This window comes from Hemicordylus capensis, chromosome 8, assembly GCF_027244095.1.
Source record: "Hemicordylus capensis ecotype Gifberg chromosome 8, rHemCap1.1.pri, whole genome shotgun sequence".
Lineage (NCBI taxonomy): Eukaryota > Metazoa > Chordata > Lepidosauria > Squamata > Cordylidae > Hemicordylus > Hemicordylus capensis.
The window spans coordinates 29776517-29800618 of record NC_069664.1 but is presented as its reverse complement, the minus strand read 5'-3'; the positions used below and the strand labels follow the sequence as shown (position 1 = coordinate 29800618).

Sequence of the window (24102 nt, the reverse complement as noted above, 5' to 3'; positions counted from 1 at the left end):
TCTACTCTGGCCGGCAGCAGAGAGGTCTTTGCCCGCCCTCCTAGCAGAATTCCTTTCGAACTGGAGATGGCCGGGATCTCAGGGAACTCACTCCCTACTCCTGCAGTCACAACCACTCGCACAGATTAGGAACCCCGCTTCACCTCTGCACATGCACTGGAGAGAGAAATCCACCCTTTTGACAACCTGACTGTGAATAGAAGAAGGTGGCTAAAGAAGCGCAGAAGGTGTAACTTAATCCACATTTTCTTGAATACATGACCCAGATTTTAAAAAACTAGCCTACATCACCTTCATCTTTAGAAGCCTCTCAAATCGGTCTTGATGCTGACTAAACTTGAATTCTCCCTCTTGAGTGGCTGTGTCTGCCCTGCAGCCATTATCTCCCTGTCTGTCTGTCTGTCTGTCTGTCTGTCTCTCTCTCTCTCTCTCACACACACACACACACACTCCTCCTCTTCCTCTCGGATGGTGCTTCAGAAGATGGATAAATCCGTCCCAGCCTGGCAGCGGCTGCCTCAGTTTAAACAGTCCTCCTCTGTGTCTGGGAAGGCTCCCGATGTGGTTACCAGCTTAAGGCGCCTTTGTGCAGGAGAAGCTCAATCTGCTGCCTCCTTTTCTCAGGCAACAAGTCGTATATTTGGGCCCTGCTGGGAGCCACACATAAAACGTGTGGGAAGGGGAGAAGAGAGGGAACCATGCGGAGGGTCAGCCTGCACTGGAGGCATTCATGGCATCCCCGTGTTTGCTGCCGCCCCAGCACACATGAACATTGCTCCCCCTGGCAATAACGTGGCCACAACTCTGATGCCTTCTCTCTCCTCCCTCCCTCCCTCGGGTCTCACGGCTGAGTTTCACAATGCCGTTTCTGCCCTTTGTCTGCACACAGCTACAAAGGCAGCACATAAATCCACATTTAATGGATGGAGTTTATTTCCCAATCTCTAGACATTATAACTGAAATCTAATTAAACATCACAGCACAGTCCCGGGTTTAATTAAAAAGCATTTTAGCCTCATCTTGATACCATCTTTGATCAGTTTCCTAGCAGGCTGCTTCTCAGCCTGGCAGGATTAGGACAATTCTGGGAAAATCTGTGCACTGGATCAAACCTCACCAAATCTTTGGGGTCTCCTGCTGCTGCAAATACACCACAACTCAAAAGAGCCTTTCGAAAGTCCCAACGGCTTCAATTCTACCTGGAAAGGGTTATATGTCTCAACAGGAAACCCCGTAGGAAGGCAGTTGGGGCGTCGGTTCCCCATGACAAATTTTGCCCATGGCTGTACATTCAAGATAGAGCTGCACCATGACATGGTAAAATCATCCAGTTCTTTCTTATCCACGGACACCGAACATTGTGGCTGGGGGTGATGGGAGTTGTAGTCCAGCAACAGCTGGGCCCCGAGGGTCTGAATTCCTGCCCTAAAGAATTCAAGAGGCCATAGGGCAGGGGTTCCCAACTTGTAGTTCATCAACATCTGGAGCACCACAAGTTGGGAACCCCTGGCGTAGGGGATGAAGTGATCTTTGGTGTTTTTATAGTCCAAGACATCCAGACGCCTGGTACCAAGAGAGCCACGAGATATATTTTTTAAAACCATTCCAAAGTACTTTGTAACATTCCCCATATTGACAAGCAATCCTCATTTCCCCTGCTACCAGAACTCCCACCTGCTGTTCACCAATGATATGGCAACGTTTAGGGCAGGAAGCGGTGGGTGGGTGGGGGGTGTAGTCAATTAAACAGCAGAGGGAACTGCAGGAGGCAAATTGTAATTGCCCACCCTGGAATCTGGCCAGGACTTCAAGGGCCAATCACCCTAACTCATGTGAAATGTGCCATGCAGTTTTTAATGAGCGCACAGAATCAGAGGCGCCAGCTGCAAAGGGCATTTCTGGTGGCACCATCTCTCCTCACCCCATACCCCCTAAACCCACATCCTTCCTGCAGGGGTTGGAGCAGTTGCTAGGGAAGGCACAAGCACAGCGGAAGATCCTCACCACACCTTTTCTGAGCATCTCTTCCGGGGCTGGGGGCACTCTGCCCAATTCCTTACCACCCCACAAGTTGATCTGTGCAAGCTAGTGGGTGGAGCGGCACTGCCTTAAGGTAAGAGCTAAACTAGAGGGTTGTTCTGTAGGAAGGGCAGTTGTATATCGGTGCTGACTGATGGCAGCAACAGGTAATGGCTACCTAACCTACCTCACAGGGTTGTTGTGAGGATAAAGATAAGCATGTACCCCGCTCTGAGCTCCTCGGAGGATTTGAGAATCCCCCTTACTCTTTGAAATGGCTTCGGATACTTATTTGTAGGGCAGGTACTCAGATTGGATTAAATCCAGCCATACCATGTTCATCTGCACACCTCTGAGACATTTTCTTTAAAATGCACACAAAATTCAGGGGATGTTTACAATTTGCGTATATGCAAATCAACTGACATGCAAAAAGAGAGATGCCTGTTATCCACCCACACCGCCATCTCTCTCGCTCGCCTTACTAAAAAGAAGAGAGTGGGCGGAAAGCCTGGGAGAATTCTAGACGTATTTCCTTTCTGTTCTTCATGCTGCTTGGGATCAATGAGGAAGCTCTGTGGAGCAGCAGCTCTGTGCAGCAGCAGACCTGTCTTTCAGGCTCGCAGCTGACAACCTCGGGGAGACAGAGGTCTGAATTAGCCGCTCCGGCTGGCCCAGCAAAGGAGGAAGCAGGGGGAAGAGCTGGGGCACCAATTCCGCTTCTTTAGTTCTGAATACTGGGGCGCAGAACACCTCCACGGAGATCACTTTCCAAGTACAGATTCCAGCACGGCCCTCACACCCATGTTCGACACACACTGATGCACAGCTGGCCCACAAATCTGCACAATGGCGTACACAGCCACAGCCCTACAGCCCCAGCAGAGTGGTGGGGAATGAATTCTGCTGCCCAAGAGCACATGACGCCTGCTTTAGCCTTCACGGTGTAGCGTCTGTGGGCAGGCCTAGGTAGAAACGGGCTGTAATTACAGCCAAGCACCTCTTCCTCCCGGCGGCAAGATGATCACTTTTCCGGGGGCCTCCCTCTCCACGACTGCCCTGGCTCAAGCCTCAGTTTGCCCGTGAGGTCCTCTCAGTCCACAGCCACGATAGCAGAGCTATTTATAGCCAGGAATGAGCACTTCCTCTCCAGTCCAAAGTCTCAGTACTTCAAAGGCAAAGCGCCTGCTATGGGGACTGTGGGGAGCCCTGGCTTTGATTTTTCCACCGCAGGGAGAGCGTGGGGGGCGTGGCGGGGGGGGCTTTTCAGAAGTTAAACCAAGGCTGAACCTGAGTGAATATGAAAATCCAGGGCCGCAGAGTGGGGGGGCAAGGACAGTGGGAAGCAAGATAAGAAGCTAGAGGAAATGCAAAGTGACAAATGAGGGCAAAGAGGCAGCAAGGGCAGCATCTAAACCCCAGCTGTTTTCAGTCCCAGAAAGGGAGTTTCCCCCCCCCGCCCCCATTTTGCAGCAGTTTCCAGGACTTAAATCAGTTGCTCCTCCACCCAAGAGGGCCATGAAATGTCCCTCTACAGGGTATCAGGCTTTCTCCAGCAACCCATCAAAGGTTCCTTCCCCTTCTCATGCCTCCCACAGAGAGGGAAAATAAGAGGGGACCATTTCTGTGCCCTGTGAATGGCACATCAAAAAAGAAAATGCATGCAACAGAATTTGGCATGTAGCCCAAAACCAAACAACAACAACAACAAACCCAACAACAACTAGTGAGCAGAAAATAGCAAGCAAACTGGCAGATGCAAGGAAATGGATTAACATGCAACATTCTTGTTTCGGAGGACGCGTCATCTGATTGTGCAATTGTGATGGTTTCAGCAGGGATCTAAAGAGCAACAGGAACCAGAGACACAGCACTGGGGAGGAGGTTTGGGGGGCAATCATGGGAACACATTTGGGGGGTGGGGAGGCTTACAGCTGATCTTCCTCAGTGGAGAAATGGAGAAATCACGGCATGAGCCTGATCACAGAATCTCCCAATTCCAAAAGCAAACCATTTGCACAGGGGACTGCTTTTTTCTGTGTGGGTTTGGAAACATTTTTGGCAAGATCAGGAAAGGAGGCACAGGCCTGAGGAAGCTGTGGGGCCAGGGGGGCTAAAAGTGATGGGAGGAGGCCAGGAACTGGGAGTGCATAGAAGCCACACAACATGACCGTGTGGAAAGACCTGTGTCAAAAACCCTTTTATTTCTGGGCCAGGAGCAAGCAACGACCTTTCCCCAAACATATACCGATAACCAGGAGGACTAGAAAGATGACAACAGAAATTCTCAAGCAGCCAGATTCTGCGCCGGACTGAAGATTCCGCAACTCATTTGCATGCACAGAAGACAGTCTCGTTTTTTAAAAAAAATTAAACTCTTGTCCTCTACGCCAAGGACAAATTTGGCAAGGCAGTGAGCCAGGAGGGCGTCTGTTACCTGGAAGGGTGGGATTCTGAAGGCACACTTGGCTGTCCTTCATATTGCTGCACAAGGGCACGGACACTCCAGTATGGATGCTCGATCTCCTCATCCAGGCTGCTGTCCCTGAAGAGAGAGATGGAACCATGACGAAGGGCAAACCGTGACAGGGAATCCCGTCCCCGCTGCCCCCAGTTTCATTCTGGGATGAATCTAGAAAAAGCTCACGCACAGGATTTGGTCAGCATTGTTCTCGCCCAGACTAAAAAGGCAAGTCACCACTTTGGGGTAATTAACTCAAGTGTCATCAGTTAAATATTTTAAAGTGCAATTTTAAACTCGTAGTTTGAGTAATATACTGGCTGGCTACAAACACGAGCTGCCCCAACGACAGACAAATCAAAGGGTTCGAAGAAAAAAAGGCAAAATGGCAGCCTTGGATCCCGAGAGAGAAGAGATGATATAAATGCAAAGGGGTAGGGAAGCAGGTCAGAAATCCAACCTATTTTAAACAAGAACTTCTTCCAGCCTTTTGCTGACCTCCCCGCATCAGTCTAGAGTGTCAAACTGCCCCTTTATTGATTCAGCGTGGTGTAGTGGCAGGCGAGACCCGAGTTCAAATCCCCCTTCAGCCATGAAACTCACTGGGTGACTTTGGGCCAGTCACTTCTCTCTCAGCCCAACCTACCTCACAGGGTTGTTGTGAGGATAAACAAACCACTCTGGGCTCCTGGGAGGGATATAAATGTAAAGTATAAATAAATATTTTGTTCTCACTATTCGGCTTGGGTGCCACAAGGAAATGGCAAGGACTCTGTGAGAAACGTGCCTGGAGATAAAACACCTCCAGAGGACTCAAGCAAGCGATCCAAGCTACATGCTACAAAGGCTGGCCAAAAACATCTTGAGGGTTACTAACCAATCCATCCTACAGGAAATTCTTTTCTGACCCCAGATATGACCCTATCACAGAAGCCTGAGGGCTATCAAAAATCCATCCACCGAGTCTGATTTGTGGCAGTCCTGGATAGTCAATATCCACAAATTCAAATGAGGCATGAAACAAGCGGAACGTGTTACCTGTGCCTGTGTCGGAAAACATCCCGCCCTGAGCGCGAGACATCCTGGCGAACATCAGCCAGGGCGGCCACTGCGTCTTGGGCAACTGCAGCCGCTGAATGGGGCCTGTGATGGGCGGGGGAGTTTGCTGTCCCTGCTGAGCTCCTTCCCATCGTGCTGGATGGGGCCGGGTAGGCAGCTTTGCTTGAGCCAGGTTTAAAGTGAGCAGCTAAGGCGAGGATTAACCTCATGATGGATTTCAGGTTCCCGTCAACGATGTCTAGTACAAAACACAACATTTTCATGTGTTATTTGCATGGAATGCAGCAGACCTCAGTCTGGCCATCTGTAGTATAGTGCAGTTCCAATTCAAGAGGCTGTTCCGAGGGCAGAACTGCATGTTACAAAGAACGCAGAGCTGCCACCAAAAAATGGCAGTCCTGAGTCATGTTCTCCCCTTCCTCCTCTGAAATGTCATTTTCAACTTCCCCTGTGCTCTGATGTCATCATGAAATGCATTTCCTTATCCCACCAGTGGCAGCCAATGAACTGGCAGGGAAATATGCACTGCAGTAATACGAGGACACAGAGTAAGTTGGGTTACGCATACAGAAGTTTTGGTGGCAGTCCTGTGCCCAACGCAAGGTGCAGTAGCTTTTGTTAGGGCTTCCGAGAATGTCACCAAGTATCAAGCACCCCCAAAGAAAACCAGCAATCGCCACCAGCAGGACAGGCATTTTACTGCATGTGGCATATTCGGGCCTTCTACATGGGAAAATGTCTCTTTTCTATTTTCCAGTAAACAGTCCAGTTTTTTTGAACTAAGAAAGGGAGGTTTGTGAAATGCCTGGTTGAAACTAGTTTTTGCATGGGATTTGGATTTCTTCCCTAAAGGTAGTGTTGGCTTGGTATGGCATCTTCCAAGCATTCAAAGCATCTTATTTTGCACTAGGGGAAATGCAATCCAGTTGCCCACCCACCCACCCCTCCAGTGCAGCCACAGGCAGACAGTGGAAATGCCTTGTGAAGACACCATTCCCTACCCCACACCCGTGCTCACATCAGTTTGCAATCCCTTCCGTTTTATTTCTTTATAAAGCTTTAGAAGTCAAGTACTCCCACAATGTACCTACCTGTCCAGGAGGGTGAGTATTCAATGAATGTTTAGTCGAGCCCAAATTGAGCAACTGCAGAGCCCTTGAAACATTCTCCTCGTGATGATTAGCAATACCATGTTGCCCAGCATTAACATGGAGGCAAACCTTCTCAGTCGAGAGAAGGTATATCTTCACAAATCAACCAACAGTTTGGGTGTGAGACTTCTTGTGTGCACCCCTCCCCTCTTACCAGAGCAAAAGTGCCTCGCAGTCCTGATCCTGCCAGCTTACATGACTACACCCAAGACAAAATTCCCAGGAGACAACAGTGCCACATGATCCCTTCTAGGCAGAGCACTGAATAGCTCATTCTGTCCTATTGGGGGTGGAAACATCCCCTGAGCTCCAATCTGCTATCATCTGCTCTTTGCTGCAGTAGGAAATACCCAGTTCTCTTTCAAGCAAGTTGCTGTGCCAATGCCCAAGGGACAGTCAGGAACACAATATAAACACTATGAATTTCCCAGGGTGGCAAGAAAACCAGTCTCTTGGAAGAAAGAGATGCATTTCCAGATTTCTCAGGATGCCACAAAAATCTTAGTCCTAGATTGTCCAAGCGCAGTTTACATGAAAGCCTGTAGAAACTTTGGGTTACACCTCACTGGGCGAGAATGAACCCTGCCCCCCAGGCTTTTAATAGTGCCATGGTTGACACAAAGGTTCCACTGTTCTTACCCCCCCACACCATGCACAGAGGATGTCCAGCTGATGCCCATAACCTGCAGGGCTCTGCTCTTCTCCTCCTGAAAACAGTGAGGGAGTCATGCGTTTTCTCTCTCCAACAGGTCATTGTGCTGCTTGTTCCCCACACCCCCTGCCCCAAGGAGAGGCAAGCAGTATTTCCACTGAGGGCAAGAAAAGAATATTTCTCCCTATTCATGTGATGTTTGTGACTAAGCCTGTGCCAGACCAAGTTCAAAAAAGTGTTTGCTTTTCCTTTTATATCTCTTTTCCAGTGTGCGCTGCATACTACTCAGCAATGGAAATGCTGGCAGTCACAGAATGAAAAGCAAAGGGAGAGATGACTGCTTGATTCTGTTGACTGGAATTTATGCACGGTGCAGCTTCACTGGGTTCTCAAACCCGGGTCCCCAGAAATTGTCGGACTTCAACTCCCATCACTCCCAGCCACAATGGCCAAAGGCTGCTGGACATCAACTCCCATAATCCCCTGGGCCAAAGGCCATTGTGGCTAGGGGTGATGGGAGTTGAGGTCCAACCACATCTGGGGATCACGTTTGAGAGAGCTCTCACCTTTGGCCGATGTCTGGTGCATACGGATCTTTTTGGACGCCACAAACTGCAGGACTTTCTCCACATTCTCCCTCATTTCCTGCTGGCTGGTGGGACTCACCTGCACCCCACTCAGCTTCTCTCCAGCTGCAAAAGAGGGTCAGAATGATAGTCAAGGAGAGTGGACCTCTGTGACAATAACTCCCTGCTGCAGTAATTACAGGTGGAGAGGGTGTTTGTTAGCCTCGGCAGCCACTTCTCTAGGATGCTGAGAGGAGAACAAGCTGTGATTTTACCTTCCTCTTAGGGCACTGAAAGACTAGGTTAACTAGGCAGTTCATGCCCCCCTGTAATAGAGCTGGCAGAAAGGACCACTCATTACCCATTGTGTCAGCTGGAGGTAACCCCCATGTCCTTTGGCTAGCATGCTGCCCCTGCAGCTTTGGAAACGAGTAGTATTCTTCTCGACAGCCATATATCAAACCCTGTTATTTCCTTCTTACAGATAAATATTATCTGAGCAAAGGAATCCGAACCTGCAGAAGCCCTGTGAACAAGCAGAGTAGCATTTGGGTATGTGCCAGACGGATATCCTGAAGGGTAGCAGGCCAAAAAGTGGCCCTTGGGCAGAGGTGAGCCACACCTGAACGGGGGGGGACGGGACGTGCCTGGGCCCCGGAGGCAGGAGCCACAATTTAAATTGTGGCTGGGGGCGATGGGAGTTGTAGCGCAGGGGAGTAGTTGCAGGGGAGTAATAGCAGTAACAGCAGGGAGTTGTTGCAGGGGAGTACCAGTTGCAGGGGAGTAACAGGAGGAGAGAGCGCAGGCCCTCAACTCCTGCCTGTGGCTTCCGGCGGCATCTGGTGGGCCACTGTGCGAAACAGGAGGCTGGACTAGATGGGCCTCCTTGGGCCTGATCCAGCAGGGCTGTTCTGATGTTCTAAACAGCTGGAGGGCCTGGTTTCGCCCACCCCTGCCCTAAAATGCCTGCATTAAAATGCCTGCGGCAGCTTTCCAAAGTGTCACTGACCGACGATCTCGATGAGCGAAGCCAGGACGACCCCATCTCGGAGATCCTGCCTCAGGTCCTGCACGGGCTTAATGGCCGGCTTCTTCTTCAGCTGCGAATTCACCCAGGCCACATAGGCCTGCAACTGTTGCTGGAAAACAGGAATCGGAACAAAAAGGGTTTACCAAGGTGCAGCTGGTGAGAGAGCATGCGCAGGTAGCTCCCACCTCTGGACCACGTACACAGAGGAGGAAAGCGGCAGAGGCTGGCTCCACTCCATGGACGGCATCCTCCTCTACTCTGGCAGGTGCAGAGGTCTCCTCACTGGCCTCACTCTGTGTGCATGCAACAAGGATGAAGGTGACGGGCTGACCCTGCCACTGAAGTCACCTGAGAAACAATCCAGTATTCCCCCCAAGAGGTTGCACTGGACTCAGGGCACTTCCCAACGCCCTTAGAGTAATTGTCAAGAGAGCTGAACGCGGCATGACAGAGGCCCTTTCCTGCAGCATGACACCCATTTCCCTTGTTCCACTGTTGGGTTTCCAGCCACACAAACAAGCTACAAAACCCACAAAAGGAGACGACAGTGGGATGAGGACACACACCAAGGGGGCGACGAAGCCTCTGTATCGTTTATCTCCAGCCTGCAATTGCTCAGCAGCAAATCATCACCATGGCGACTGGGGTACCCAATTCATCCGTGTGTGGTCGTCAAGACTGGAAGGTGTATTCCCCCCCCACCCCAAAACCAGTTCCGATACCAGATTTACATTCTAATTACTTTAAGCGCTGCTCCTGCACCCGCATGAGTCTCCCTAAGTTTCAGCAGTGGCTCGTCCTAACAAGCCTGTTAGGGAGAGGGAGATGCAGCTGCCTCTGGTTCCCAAGTGCATCTGTCTCTCCCACCCCGCCCTGTGTTAACAAGAGCCACAGTGCCTGCAGGCGGGCCACTGATCAGGTAGAGCTGTGCAGGCAGTGCAGCTCTTAACTTAGGGGTGAGGCTGGATGGGACAAACAGGCACAATTGCGCTGCCAGGAACCTGAGGCAGCTGCATATCGTTTACACCCACCCACCCTCGTTAGGACGAGCCGCTGCTGCTATGCGCTGAGATCTTCCTTGCTCTGAAGCAAGGTAACGTGGCCTTCTCCGTGGTGGCACTGAAGCTCCGGAACTCCCTCCCTCTTCCCTTCTCAGTTTTTAGACACTAGGCCAAGGGGGCCCTCTGCTGGAGGGTTTCTGCATTGCCCCGGCTGCCCCTTTTCTTGTTTCTGTCACTCTGAATAATGTTGCTGCTGATTGGTTTTCATAAGCTGTTTTTAAACATTGGCTTATTTTAGTGGGCTTTTACAATGTTCTGTCAGCCACCCTGGAGTCAAAAGGAAGGTTACAAATACACTGAAACCACCAAAATTGCAATATTTTAAACTGATACTGTTTTGATTGGTTTTAATGTTGTTTTAGAATATTGTTTTTAAAACTTTTAAATTGTTGTGTTTTAAATTGTTGTGTTTTAAATTTCTTGTTTTTGTTTTTAACTAATGTTTTAATGTTGTTTTTATCTTCTTGTAAACCGCCCAGAGACCTAAGTTTTGGGCGGTATAAAAATATGTAAAAATAAATAAATTAAATAAATTAACGTCAGCGTGAAACGAACCACTCCTGTCCTTCAGTGCAGCAGCAAGTTGCTGTCCTACTGCAGACCCCAACCCCACCCAACCCCCGGACAGTCCAGAGCTTATGCCGTTCAGGCAAAATAACTGAGTTGAGTCCTTTGATGGTATTACCTCCCTTTATACTCAGCTCACCGTTATTCTGCCAACGCAGCAGATTTTAGGCCTGGCTTCCACATCACATAAGAACACAAGAACAGCCCTGCTGGATCAGGCCCAAGGAGGCCCACCTAGCCCAGCATCCTGTTTCACACAGTGGCCCACCAGATGCCCATGAGAAGCCCACAGGTAGGAGCTGAGGGCACGATGCCCTCTCTCCTGCTCTGGCTCCCCTGCAACTGGGGTTGTAGCCTTGCCTCGTAAAGAAGGTGCTCTAGGCCCCGGTCGTCTTGGTTGCCCTCTTCGGCACCTTTACCAGGTTTACAAGGTCCTCCTTTAGATAGGGTGACCAGAACTGTACGCAGTACTCCAAACGTGGCCACACCATAGATTTGTATTAAGGGCATTAAATATTAGCCGTTCTATTTTCAATCCCTTTCCTAATGATTCCAAGCATGGAACTGGCCTTTTTGCTGCCCATTCCCCCAGTTAGGAAAGATCCTTTTGGAGCTCCACGCTTACCCAAAATAGTTTGGTGTCATCGGCAAAACTGGCCACTTCGCTGCTTACCCCAACTTCTAAATCATTTATGAACAAATTAAAGAGCACTGGTCCCAGTACCGATCCTGGGGGACCCCACTTCTTACTTCCCTCTATTTTGAGAACCTTCCATTTATTCCTACCCTCTGTTTCCTGCCCTTTGACCAGTTACCAATCCACACATGAACCTGTCCCCTTATCCCATGTCTGCTAAGTTTTCTCAAGAGTCTTTGATGAAGAACTTTGTGGAAAGCTTTTTGGAAGTCCAAGAATACTATGTCAAGCAGATCAACTTGGTCCACACACCGGTTGACACCCTCAAAGAACTCCAAAAGGTTCTTGAGGCAAGATTTACCGCTGCAGAAGCCATGCTGGTTCTCCTTCGGCAGCGTCAGGCGCAGTCTATGTGGCCCGTCTGCCACAGGGCCACGGTCTCATCACAGCACCACTTGTCATCATCCTGACAAGGGAAATCCAACTGCAGCCGCAACGCAGCCCGGCTTGCTCTGCCTTGCTCAGAGAGAAGGGGGCCAGGCTGCTGGTGTCCACTAGATGCCCTTGCTCAGCAGAACACAGCAGAGTGATGGACAGGTGGAGGAGGCTGGTGCCACACAATATGGGGTGGAAGACCCCAATGCCTGCTGAAGTGGCCCCTCCTTCCCAGCTGCCACCACAGAGCGACCAGAGACCTTCCTGCTCTGAGGGGAAGGGAGAAGAAAGAAGAGAGCCTAAAGAGCTAAACACATTGGTTGATGCATTGTTCTTTATTTTTGCTTTTATGTAAACCACTTTGGGAGGTTCGCCTGCAAAGTGGCATATAAAGGCCAAAAATCAGACGAAACGAAACAAATCATACTGGGGAGGAAAGCTGGTCTTACGGTAGCGAGCATGAATCGTCCCTTTTGCTAAGCAGGGGTTGCCTTACTTTGCATTTGGATGGGTGACTACCTGTGAGCACTGCCTGCTGTAAGAGATTCTGCTTAGCCGGCGGGTCAGTGGTCGAGCATCTACCTTGCACGCAGAAGACTCCAGACTCAACCCCTGGCAGCATCTCCTGGACAGCCCCTGTCAGTCAGTCACTCAGAGCAGACAATAACAGCTCCCCGCTCAGTGTGGTGTGATCAGCTGGGGAGGCTCCACCTTGAATCCCCAGCCGAGATGATGCTTCGGGAAGCCACGGGCTTCTTCACACGAGAGGAGGAGAGAGAAACGCAGCCTGCGTAGGACAGCTGGGTGTGCCCCCGGTTGTCAGTAGTCTGCTTGCAAACAGTAAGGTAGGAGGCAGGGAGAGAAGGGTCATGTGAGAGGAGGCAGCCGGGCACCAAGGCCGTCCTATCCAGCTGCTGCCTCTCACATGATCCTTCTCCCCGCCTCATAGCCTGAAGTCTGCAGGCACGCGGCCGAAAATTGGGAGCACGGCCAGCTCTCCTACCCAGGCTGGGCCCTTCTCCTCCCCTGCCGACGGTCGGTCGTGTGAACAAGCCTCCTCTCTCATCCACTCCAAGGTTGTTTCCAGTATATGAAGAGGGAACTCCCACACTCCTCCCTCCTCTTCCATGTGAGGCTTGCTTCATTTCTACGACTGAGAGAAATAAAAATGTCCTATTTTGTTTTTATGCATTTATTTTTGTCATAGTCAGGATATCTTGCCATGTGCCAGCTTTTTATCTGCTGAGCGCAGGGGTGGACAGCCTGAAGCTCTGCAGCTATTGCTGGACTACAACTCCCATCATCCCCAGGTGCAGTTTATGCCTTAGCAACTACTATATCCCTGACAGCCAGTGAGAGAAGCCCTCAAGTTGCATTTTAAAAAATAATAATCTAGCATTTGCAAGAATGTAAAACACTTCCATACACCATTTCTTCTCATGAATTATTTTTAACTGGCTTGCATTCTTGGAGTTTTTAATTAAAACCATTTCCTTTGTACATTAAACTGTGATCACAAGTTCCACTCTGTTTCGGTCGTGCATGGCAATCCCAGCAAATCAAGGAGGATAAAAGGGAAATGAAAAAAGGGACACCTGTAATATTAATTGCGGGATTGTTAACCAAGATAAGTAACATTAGAAGATATCTGGCTACCACTGCAGGCAATGAAGAGAGATGCTGCAGTCAGTAAGTTTGCTCCTGTTCTCATCATTCTTCTCTCCCTGGGGAAGATCTTTGCCCAGGACTAATTAGTAGCTTTCATCTTTAAAGTCCAAAACATTACCCGCTGTTCTTTTTATTTGAGGGAATATCAATTCCCCAGAAGACCTGACTGGCACATAAGCCAACGTTCTGCCTCTACCTTGCAGCTCCTTAAAATGAACATTCTCCAAGGTTTTGCTTCCTGTGCTATAGCCTTTCCCCCACTGCAAGAGCTTCCACGGTTCATTTTTTCCTCTCCAGGCATATGTTGCCACCAATTATTCCCTGCAGGTCAATGCCAATTTGAGGCCTCCATTACTTGTGCACAAGGCAAAGCATATGATCCCTATAAAATGCATCATCTACACCAACAATGTCAGATTCTATGCAGGTGCAGCATGGAGAGATGGAAATCAGTTCTTCGCCCCTGTGCAATTCCCAAAAACCACAGACACCACTGTCTTCACCCCGTCTCCCGTCTGCCTTTCCTCCTGGGTCACACCTTGTTCTTTCTTTGTGTCCTGCAAACCGATGCCCCGGTTCTTGACTCTCATGCAGATGCTGCTTTTCACCTTCATCACAAGGACCCATTCTCCACTGCCAAGGTCCAATCCCACAAAGACAAGAATCCAAGCGTCAGACAGCAGTTCCATTGCTACTAGGTTCTTCCCCAATTTCTCATTCTGCAGGTTTCTTATGACTCACGGCTGCATCCAGGAGGGGCAAGGGCTCACAGGCTAAAGGTGCTCCACCACTTTCCCTGGCCTGGGTGCTTTCCAGACTAGCTGCTCAACAGCAGCAAAATGCCTCCATTCAGGCAAGTCGCATTCGAAACATAAACAGCAGGGGGCGCCGTCTCACAGCAACTAACAACCAAAAAACCCAGCAACTCCCTTACGCCGGATATAAGACATCCTAGCTCTATATCGCAGTGATTAAATTCGAAACGAGGCATTGGCAATGTGAACGGCACCCTGCTGTCCGTGTAGGGACTGCGGTGTCACGATGCAGGAAGTGTGGAAGCACACTTCCGAGATACGTCCTGACCCCGTTGCAGGGTCTAGTCTGGAAAGCGCCTTGCTCTCTCTCTAGTCCCTAATAGCAGTGCTTACTCTATGAGCTGAGGCTATCTGGGGCTGGAATGCGAGTCCCAAACCAAAATCCAAATTTCTCCTGCTGTCGTTCACCGTGAAGGAGTTGCTATACAGGGCACCAGTTGCTGGGACTGAAGTCGGGTGAGGTGTAATCCTATTTATATTAACACGGCTTTGCGTTCCAAAAGTGGACCTGCTTTACCTTAGCTCTACAGATGAGAAAGTAGCTGCTCTTTTCAGGTACAAGCTCTCAGTCAGTATTTCTCTCTCACACGTTTAATCTGGGGTGTGTGTTCCTGTCATACTTCTAAGGTCAAGGCGAATGTTTTGAAAGAAAAAGAGACAGGGATCACCCATTGCAAGTTCACCACTTTAATCACATAGGAAGCTGCCTTCTGCTGATTCAGACGCTTGGTCCATCTAGCTCAGTATTGTCGATGCTGAGTGGCAGCAGCTTCGCCAAGGCTGCAGACAGGAGTCTCTCTTAGCCCTTTCTGGAGATGCCAGAGAGGGAACCTGGGACCTTCTGCAGGCAAGCATGAAGATGCTCTTTCACTGAGCTATGGGCCCATCCCCTATGAAGAATCTTACAGTGCTCACACATGTAATCTCATATTCAAATGTAAACCAGGAAAGACCCTGCTTAGCAAAGGGCACAATTCATGCTTGCTACCACAAGACCAGCTCTCTCCTCTGGTCACTCTTCAAAACTTCCAGGCAGTAAAATTCCCAGCAAGCTCTCCACCATTTATTGCAACGGTACCTTACATCGACACTGTATTTTTGCCATTTTAAATCCTACTATCATTTATATGCCACTTTCAACAATGAGAAAAGCTCAAAGTCTGAAAACAAGCACAAGGGAAACACCCACGACAGCCACGGGGAGGGACGCCACGCTGGGCGGAATAGCGGCAGCTGCTCTCCCCCTACTAAAAATAAGAGAACCACAGTTTTCAAAAGGTGCCTCTTTCCCAGTTAGTAGAAGTAAATAACCAGTTGAAAAACAGTGGCCCAGACTTGGGGTTTCTCTAGACAGCCAGTTTTTCATGTGACCAGCTGCTGATATTCATACAAGGAGGAAGCAGAAGCTGCACCACCTCATGAGTCACTGGGATATATGAATGGCTGCACAGAGGCAATAGTCCATGGCCCATGTTGCAGTCACCCTGCTAAAGCTAAGCAGGCCTAGAGCTGGTCCATGCCTGGATGGGAAACCACCTGGGTAGACCACGGACACCGCTTTGAGCTCCTGGCAGGAGGAGGAAACAAAACAACATTCACCAGGAGACAAGAAAACATGACCCCAAAAGTCCCTGACCCTCAAACAGGAATGGCATGACAGACAATTTCTGCTCTGGAGCAATTCTTCTCCTTACTGCCACACGATGCTAGGCTTGAGCCAGCAATAGTAGCTGGGTAACAGCAAAAACTCAAGGCAGATGGAAGAAGCCTCTGTTCCATCTTTTAAATTACAGGTGCTCCCCACAGACTTCAAAGAGGTTGTGATATTGACCAGAACACATGGCAAGCAGATTCTGGTCTAGTCAATTTCCCTTCTAAGGGGAATTCTGCACCTTCTTTTTAAAGAGCTACATGAATTACTACATGGAGACCAATGGCTAAAAAAAGAGAGCAAAACATTGCATTAATCCAGACTAGAGATTAGGAGGGTTTGAATGTCTGTTTTCAGTTTGTCTTGGAAATGTTACCTGTCCAAAGGCGTGAGCCTAAGATGTGGCTTAGAAAAGCAGATCAGGAGAGTGTGCAGAGCTGGTGATGATGGCGGATTAAAAGCACAAATGGCAAAGAACAGCCATCACATGAGACACCAAGAAAACATAATTTGCTCTGACTTTGGCTAGCCAGGGCATACCAGAAGACATGTGCTGCTTTTTCTGGCCCTCAGCATGCCACCTCATCAAGGGCAGACCGTTCTGACAAAACCCACATGTCCCTTGGGGCATCAATATTTACTCTTCACCAGATTCAGTGCAAGTCGAAAGTCAAACATCAGCAACAAGGAGAGACAGGTTTGGTAGTAGTTAGTAGCCCTCCTTCCCACATACCTTCCGCAACCAGAAAACTCAATTCTGTGGAGATAATAAACGATACAGTGCAAAAACATCCAGATTGCATATTCACTTAATCCGTGTTCTTGACATTTTGGCTGAGCGCTCCCCCCGGCCCTCTCTAGCAGTGTTAAAATTTCTGAGCCCCTCCTTCTGTTCTGCCTATGCCTGTGTTTACACAGCATTCAGTGTCTTGCATGCCCAGTTCACTGAACCTACCTAGGAAGCTCAAGGCATTAATTGCATCAGGGCCTAATGTGGTTAAGGCCTTGCATGATTTCTAAGCACCCTGGACATTATCTTAATTAGATGATCGTGGTAATCTCTCAGGCAAAGGCAGACAGTTTGCATTTTTGCAGTTTCTGAAGGCAATGGACAGAGGCCATATTATTCTCTCAGGCCTCAGGGGAGAGAGTTATTCTACAAATAGGAGGGGAGGCAAGCAATTATACGCCAACCATCCTGGGCCCATGTCATCAATCCAAGTGTCCAGCTGGAATTACACCCCAATCACATCTCACTTAGTCCGTGAGCAAAAACTGTCATCATTCAATTCCTTTCAAATGTCTCTCCTGGTGTGTGAAGGATCAAGTTCCTGAAGGAGGGAAGCAGAGGGCAGAGGGAGGCGGGAAAAGTAAAAAAGATTAAACACAAGGCAGAGAGTGATTACCAGAGGGAGTAAAAAAATGCTTCCCAGAGTGGGCAATTGCTGCAAAGGAAGGCAGACCAGAGTGTGTGTGTGTGTGTGTGTGTGTGTGTGTGTGTGTGTTTTTTTACCTCTATTATTTACATTACATACCCCTTTTCACTTTTTGAACAAATTCTCAAAGCACTTTAGATAGAAATAATAATAAGATAGTTCCTTATCCCTCAAAGGGACAGTCTAAAACGAAACACATAGCAGGAATGCCATGCTGAAGCTGGATAGGGACAGTTACTCTTCCCATTAAATTAATAACAACATTCATTGCTCATACATTGCCTTGGAGAAGCTGCTGCCAGTCTGTGAAGACAATACTGAGCTAGATAGACCAAGGGTCTGACTCAGTATATGGCCGCTTCCCATGTCCCTGTGACACATATAAGGGAATCACCGCTTAGAAAGGTGCCTCTTGCCCAGCTAGCAGGGGTTTGTTTACTTAAATTTGTAGGTCACTCTTCACTTCTCCTGGAGCAGCAAACAATATTACTACATAATCTCACTCACTGACATGAAACTCCCAAACCAAACCACAAAAGAGAGAAACACGGCTGTTTTCACAGGTGTGTTCCAGACCTCGCCCAGACTCCCAGAAAAACAGAAAATCCCAGGGCAATCGATTACTTTGTCGGAAAATGTGGGGAAACTCTCCTGTTGGAAAAGAATGGAGAATGATGCCTTCTGAGAGATTTGGGCAGTTTCCTGGGGTACTCTTTGAGACAGAAACTCCAGACTTCCACTGAATTGTGAAGCAACCAATAAGCTATTTTCCCCACTTCACTGCATTTCAGCCTGTGTTGGGTTTTTACAAAAGTAACTTAAGAGCCCGAAAAAACATGAAAATGCTTACGTGCTGGAGATATAAATACCTTTTCCTAAACAGATGAACTAATCAACGAGCAAGGAGTGAAGGGAGATGCATGGTCATTTTGTGGTACAGGAAGAATGTTTGCAAGCTCCAAGCCCAGTTTACTAGTACAATACTAGAATTAAGCATAAAGCTACCAAACACAAAACTACCACACAGCAGAAACAATCTTTAACATATCAGTAAAACCAGCGAAATTGTGAAGCGGGAAGGCACAAGGAATCAGCAATTAAAACCAGCTAATTGACACGCTGAAAGGCCTGGCCAAATTAAAAGGTCTTCACCTGGCACCCAGTGGTGCCACCCACACAAGAGACTTGGTGCCAGGCAAGCATCTCTGGGAAGGGCATTCCAGATAGGAGGTACCACAACCAAGACAGCCCTTTCCCCGGGCCCTACCCACCTGACTCTGAAAACCATGGTATTCGGAGAAGGGCCTTCAAAATAGGAGTATGTAAATTCAAAGCAATGTTGTTGTTATTAATTCAACTGGTTGTGGGCCGACTCCTAAGAAACATTTCCAGCAGTCATTTGGGGACAAAGATCTGTATGCAGGAAATCACGGCTTTGAGGGCCAGCAGGCTTCACTCTTGTGCCTTGGAATTGGCTTGGTCTTCTCAAGGGAATGAGGTAAAGGAACCTGTGTCTTGTTTGGAAACAACAACTTCCATGTTATTCCTTACAAAGTGATGAGACTCTGATTTTGACAGCTGTACCTCCTTAGATGCATGCCTGATCGCCTCTCCTTGGAAACAACGTGAAAATCAAGGGGAAACATTCCAGCTATTTTTAAATGTACAGAACTTGTTGCTAGGCACTGCTGAGCAAAAGGTGGTCAGGCAACAGCAATACAGGGGAAGGCAATAATTGCAGGCTGGGGAAAGAGTCAGAGATGGATTAGACCTCACGGCAGCCATCCTGATGGCCCCTTTTCCTGTTGCCAGAGTTACAGGCAGGACTAAGTGTGCTGAAATTAGACCGGGCAAGAACGCTGGTCTAGACACAACCTGAATGCTATTTCAGGCTGCTGTCTTCATAGCAAAATCGTCTAGGAAAGTTTTTGTTCTCTGTACCTCGGCAAAAACAAGTTGTGCATACAGCTTCAAACCTCATGAATCTGCGACAATCACCTGTCTAGTTAAGCATCTCATGTTCTCTGCAGCATAGGACAACCCCAGTAGTTTAAGAAGGTGAAAAGCCCACATGCAAAACAATTTTATTTTTCCTTTCCCATCCCACGCTGCAAAGTCCTACTCTGCTACCATCTCCTCTTCACCTAGCAAGCCTCAGCTTTTCTTTCTGCACTTGTTAAACATGAGTAGTTTTTATTATTTTCATTTCTTCATGCAGAAGGGATATTTCCGTAATCACAAAGAACAGGCTCTCCCCTCCACAGTCAGATTTCTCTCACTGGTTCCTGCAAGTGCCTTCGAATGGGTGGCTTTTAATCAGAAGCCTCAACTGCTTTGACTGCACCGAGCAAATCAAAGGGCCATTTGAATTGCCTGCTAAATCACTTCTCTGCAACATCATCTGATGCTTCAGGAATGGAAATCATCCCCCCCCCTTTTCCCCCCACCTAGGGGCAAGTCATAAGCTCATGATACATGGAACCAGTGGCCAAGAAATACAATCATCTTTGCTTTCTCAGTGGGAGGGGATCTTATTATCATCATCACTTTTCTATCCCTCCCTTTCTCCATGGAGCTCAAGGTTGTGAATACAATAGGCGTGAGAGGTAGGTAACACAGCAACTGGCTTAAGATCACCCAGTGAGCTTCATGACTCAGCAGGGATTTGAACCCAGGACTGCAAGGCCCAAGCCCAATGCTCTATGCACACATTAAGCTCACAGAAGGCTGACTACTACAACCTTGGCAGGGAGCTGTAGCTCAGGGGCAGAACATCTGCTCTGCCGATTTTACTATGCTCTGGCAATATGTGTGGCAAAGAAGTGATTCTTTGCTACACTTACTGTGCCCTCAAATTTGCGTCCAGCAGAATTGTCGAGGGCGGTGAGGGAACTTATTGCCCCTTCCGCTCTGGCTTTGGAACCATTAGTTAGTTGCTGTGAAACATTTAATGGTTTTTTGGTGGACAAAATCTCATGTATTCGAGCTGACCTGGATTCCATAGTTGGTGCAGAGTCTTTAGCGGGAGTGTCCAGTAACTCCTCTTGTGCACATGAACAAGCTGCTTGGAACTGTGCATCCTACCACCTGCTCTCTTGACCCTTTCCGGACGTGGCATATATTATCAAACAGGGAGAGTGTTGGAAAGGGCCTGGTCTAGACCATAAATGCTTCTCTGAGAGAAGGTAGGATGCCTCCTTGTTTAAAGGAGCAATTATTAGACCTCTTTTAAAGAAGCCTATACTGGATCCCTCAGAGTTGGGCAATTACAGGCCTGTCTCCAATCTCCTATGGTTGGCCAAGGTGATTGAGAAGGTGGTAGCCTCTCAACTCCAAGCAGTCTTGGATGAAACAGATTATCTAGACCCATTTCAAACTGGCTTTCAGCAAGGTTATGGGGTGGAGACTGCTTTGGTCAGCCTGATGGATGATCTTGAAAGGGGAATTGACAGAGTGTGACTCTGTTGGTCCTTTTGGATCTCTCGGCGGCTTTTGATACCATCAACTATGGTATCCTTCTGGATCGCCCGCGGGGACTGGGTGTAGGAAGCACTGCTTTGCAGAGGTTCAGCTCAAACCTCTTGGGAAGATTTCAGAAGGAGACTGCTGCTCTATGAAGCAACATCTTTTGTATGGTGTCCCTCAGGGCTCCATTTTGTCTCCAATGCTTTCTAGTATCTACATGAAGCCTCTGGGAGAGATCATCGGGGGATTTTGTGCAGGGTATTATCAGTACGCTGATGACACCCAAATCTACTTTTCCATGTCAGCTTCATCAGGCAATGGCATAATTTCCCTAAATGCCTACCTTGAGGCAGTAATGGGCTGGATGAGGGATAACAAACTGAGATTGAATCCAAACAAGATGGAAGTGCACACTGTAGGAAGCTGCAGTTCAAGAAATAGGATAGATCTGTCTGTTCTGGATGGGGTTACACTCCCCCAGAAGGAACAGCTTTGCAGTTTGGGAGTACTTCTGGACCCAACCCTCTCTCCAATACCTCTGGTGGAGGCAGTGGCCAGGAGTGCTTTCTATCAGCTTTGGCTGGTTCGTCAACAGTGCCCTTTCCTGGAAGTGAGTGACCTTAAGACAGTGGTGCACACTGCTTATCTCCAGGCTTGACTACTGCAATGCCCTCTACGTGAGGCTGCCCTTGTATGTAATACAGAAGCTGCAATCGGTGCAGAATGCTCTTGCCAGATTGGTCTCCGGGATGTCCCGTAGAGACCATATTACTCAGATTCTAAAAGATCTACACTGGCTACCAACAGGTTTCTGGGCAAAATACAAAGTGCTTGTTATTACCGATAAAGGCCGTTAACGGCTTGGGCCCACAGTATTTAAGAGAACACCTTCTTCATTATGAACCCTGCTGCCTATTAAGGTCTTCAGGGGAGGCTCGTTTGAGGGTGCCGCCAAGTTGTCTGGTGGTGACTCCAAGGCAAGAGCCTTCTCTATGGTTGCCCTGGGACTGTGGAATGTACTTCGTGCTGAAATTAGAGCTTCTCCATCCCTGCTGACTTTCAGGAAACAAGTGAAGACACAGCTCTTCAGCCAAGCTTTTTAGTTAGTTGGTGTTTTTATGGATATTTTCATCTGATTTTATGTTTTAACTGTTTTATTCCTGGTTTGTTTTATGTTGTAAACCACCTAAAGACTTCGGTAGTGGGCAGAATACTAATTTTTAAATCAATCAATCAATAATCCCCAGCCACAATGGCTGACAAGGGCCACTGTGGCCGCCGGAGATACAGGGAGTTGCAGTCCAACAATATCCAGGGTCCCAAAGCTGAGAACCCTTGTTCGACCCTCAACCCTGGTTTATCAGGTTCCTCAGAAGCCGAACATCGTAGTAACTGAGAAAAGAGCTGATGACAGGTGCAGGCCAGAGACCCACTCTTAAAAGGCGATAAGAATAATTTCCCCTTGCCCATTTCCAGGCACATTTTCTGGGATTTACAAGAATGGGAAGGTGGCCAACAGTGAGCCAAGGAGCAGGAGAGAACGACACCAACAAAGGGAGTCTATCCACCCACTTGACAGCAGCACAGATTCCCAACAGTGGCAGAGCAAGAGAGGCAAACAAGCTTCTATGGATGCAGAAGCAAGAGAAGGATTACTGGCGAGCCATATGTTCTCCTAGGGGCAGATGTACACACACATTCGCAGAGCTTCTGTGTGCTGTATTTATACGCTTTTTTCATTTGCCTTCATGAAAAATGATGTGTCTCCTTATTAAAATGAATAAAGAGAGCATTATTAGTCCCAGGGTTGTATGGATATATTTAAAATTCAGTGGCAAAAACCGTGAGTGGTGGGGAGAGATAAGAAAAAGGTATAGGAAGAAGTCCAATATCACAATCCACTTTGCATTGTTTCTAGGTCCCTCCCAACAAGATTTTTCAAAGCCTGACTCCAACGCTTCACACTTGAGAGCCTCAAGCACCAAGTCCTGCAGGTTTAGCAAAACAGGTACATCAACTGCTGTTAGGATCGATCATGCTCATGAAAACAGGATGCAAAATTTGCTAATGGCATGCAACTTAAAAATGCAATAAGCTGCAACCTCCCAGCTCAAGATGCATTCTCCCTATGGCTGAGCCAAGTCCTAACCCTGGCTCTAATCAGTCCCAGGTTGCTCTCTCTTCCAACAGGCATCCTGTATTGGTGTCAGGCAATGCAACAGATGAGGCACACATGGGGTGTGTGCACACCTGGGACCGCATTTCAAAGCTGGGCCAGCTCATCAATAACCCCCATATAGCAGGTAGAGTGAAAGGGGTATGGCTTCTGGATCAAAGCAGGGAATTATGGATCATAGCTCTTTGCTTTTCCTTCCAGCTGCAAGTGTGAAACATGGAGCCAGGCAGACTTATGCCTCAGGAGCTCCATCTGCAAAAGGAGGATAACTACAGCATCCCATCAGATTAAGCTCCTTTTAGGTTCAGCTTGCAGAATTGGCTGGACTTGCCTTTTGCAAGGAAAAAAGGCTGGACCTCCATCTTGGTTCCTGTATCTTTGACCAAAGGGAAGGTTGGACATTTGACTACTCAAAAAAACACATGGGTCAACTGACTGCTCAGACGTTGTTAAATAACAGTCAAGCATTTTTAAAGCACTAACCTTTTTAGGACAACATAAAAGATGCTTTAGTCAGGTTTGATGCTTATGCCAATTAGAAGAGTCAACTATTTCAAAATGAAATTAACTTTCTTTAAAAAACTTCAGCGTTAGGGCTCTTTCAGATAGTGATATATTCCAATTTCAGCGCAAATAAGATGGGAGAAAAAAGACGAAGCCCACACACTTTCAAGGAAATCACATAAAGTTTTCTTAGTGCCATCTGCTGGCAATCTACAGCAATCTGTGAAAAAATTCCTTATTTTTCAAACTCCTTTTATTCTAACTTGAGGAGGGGCAGGGGCAGAGAACCACAGCTTTTTCATGGATTGCCACAGATGGCAGTAAAACTACTGGGCAATATCGTTGAGAATTGTGTGGATTTCTTATTTTATCTCCCATCCTAACTTGTGCTGATACTGGAATATATCGCTCATCTGGAAGAACCCTTACATGAGAACTTTATAAGGTTCTTCTTTCAACATGCCATTCTAGCAGGTGCCCAGAAGACAGAGCTTTGAGCCCTGACCTTAGCGAGCAAGGGGCTCCCATTCCTGCCCAGATCCCACCAGGGCAACTCTCTGGCAGAGAAAGGCCTTGGCCTTATCCTAATTTGAAGCTGCTTCTTAGGCCACAGTGTTTGGAGGCTTTCCAAAATGGGACACCAGACCCAGGTGAAAAGCCTGATCTAAGGGACTGATGAGATGCCAGAAGTCAGTGAAGTCATCAAGTGCTGCTGCTCCCCACATCCGACTGCAACCGTGAGAGGAAA

General features: G+C 48.1%; 1 protein-coding gene across 4 annotated transcripts in view; it reads right to left on the bottom strand.

Moving 5' to 3' along the window:
* Positions 1 to 24102, bottom strand: part of DIXDC1 (DIX domain containing 1) — a 61044-nt gene that overhangs the window by 24921 nt on the left and 12021 nt on the right. For all 4 annotated transcript variants that reach the window (XM_053269240.1, XM_053269242.1, XM_053269241.1 and 1 more), the window contains 4 exons: positions 8919 to 9048; positions 7910 to 8035; positions 5520 to 5778; positions 4458 to 4565 (listed from right to left, as the gene is read on the bottom strand). In XM_053269240.1, the coding sequence (XP_053125215.1) occupies positions 4458 to 4565; positions 5520 to 5778; positions 7910 to 8035; positions 8919 to 9048 (623 nt within the window). The remainder of the gene's footprint in view (positions 1 to 4457; positions 4566 to 5519; positions 5779 to 7909; positions 8036 to 8918; positions 9049 to 24102) is intronic.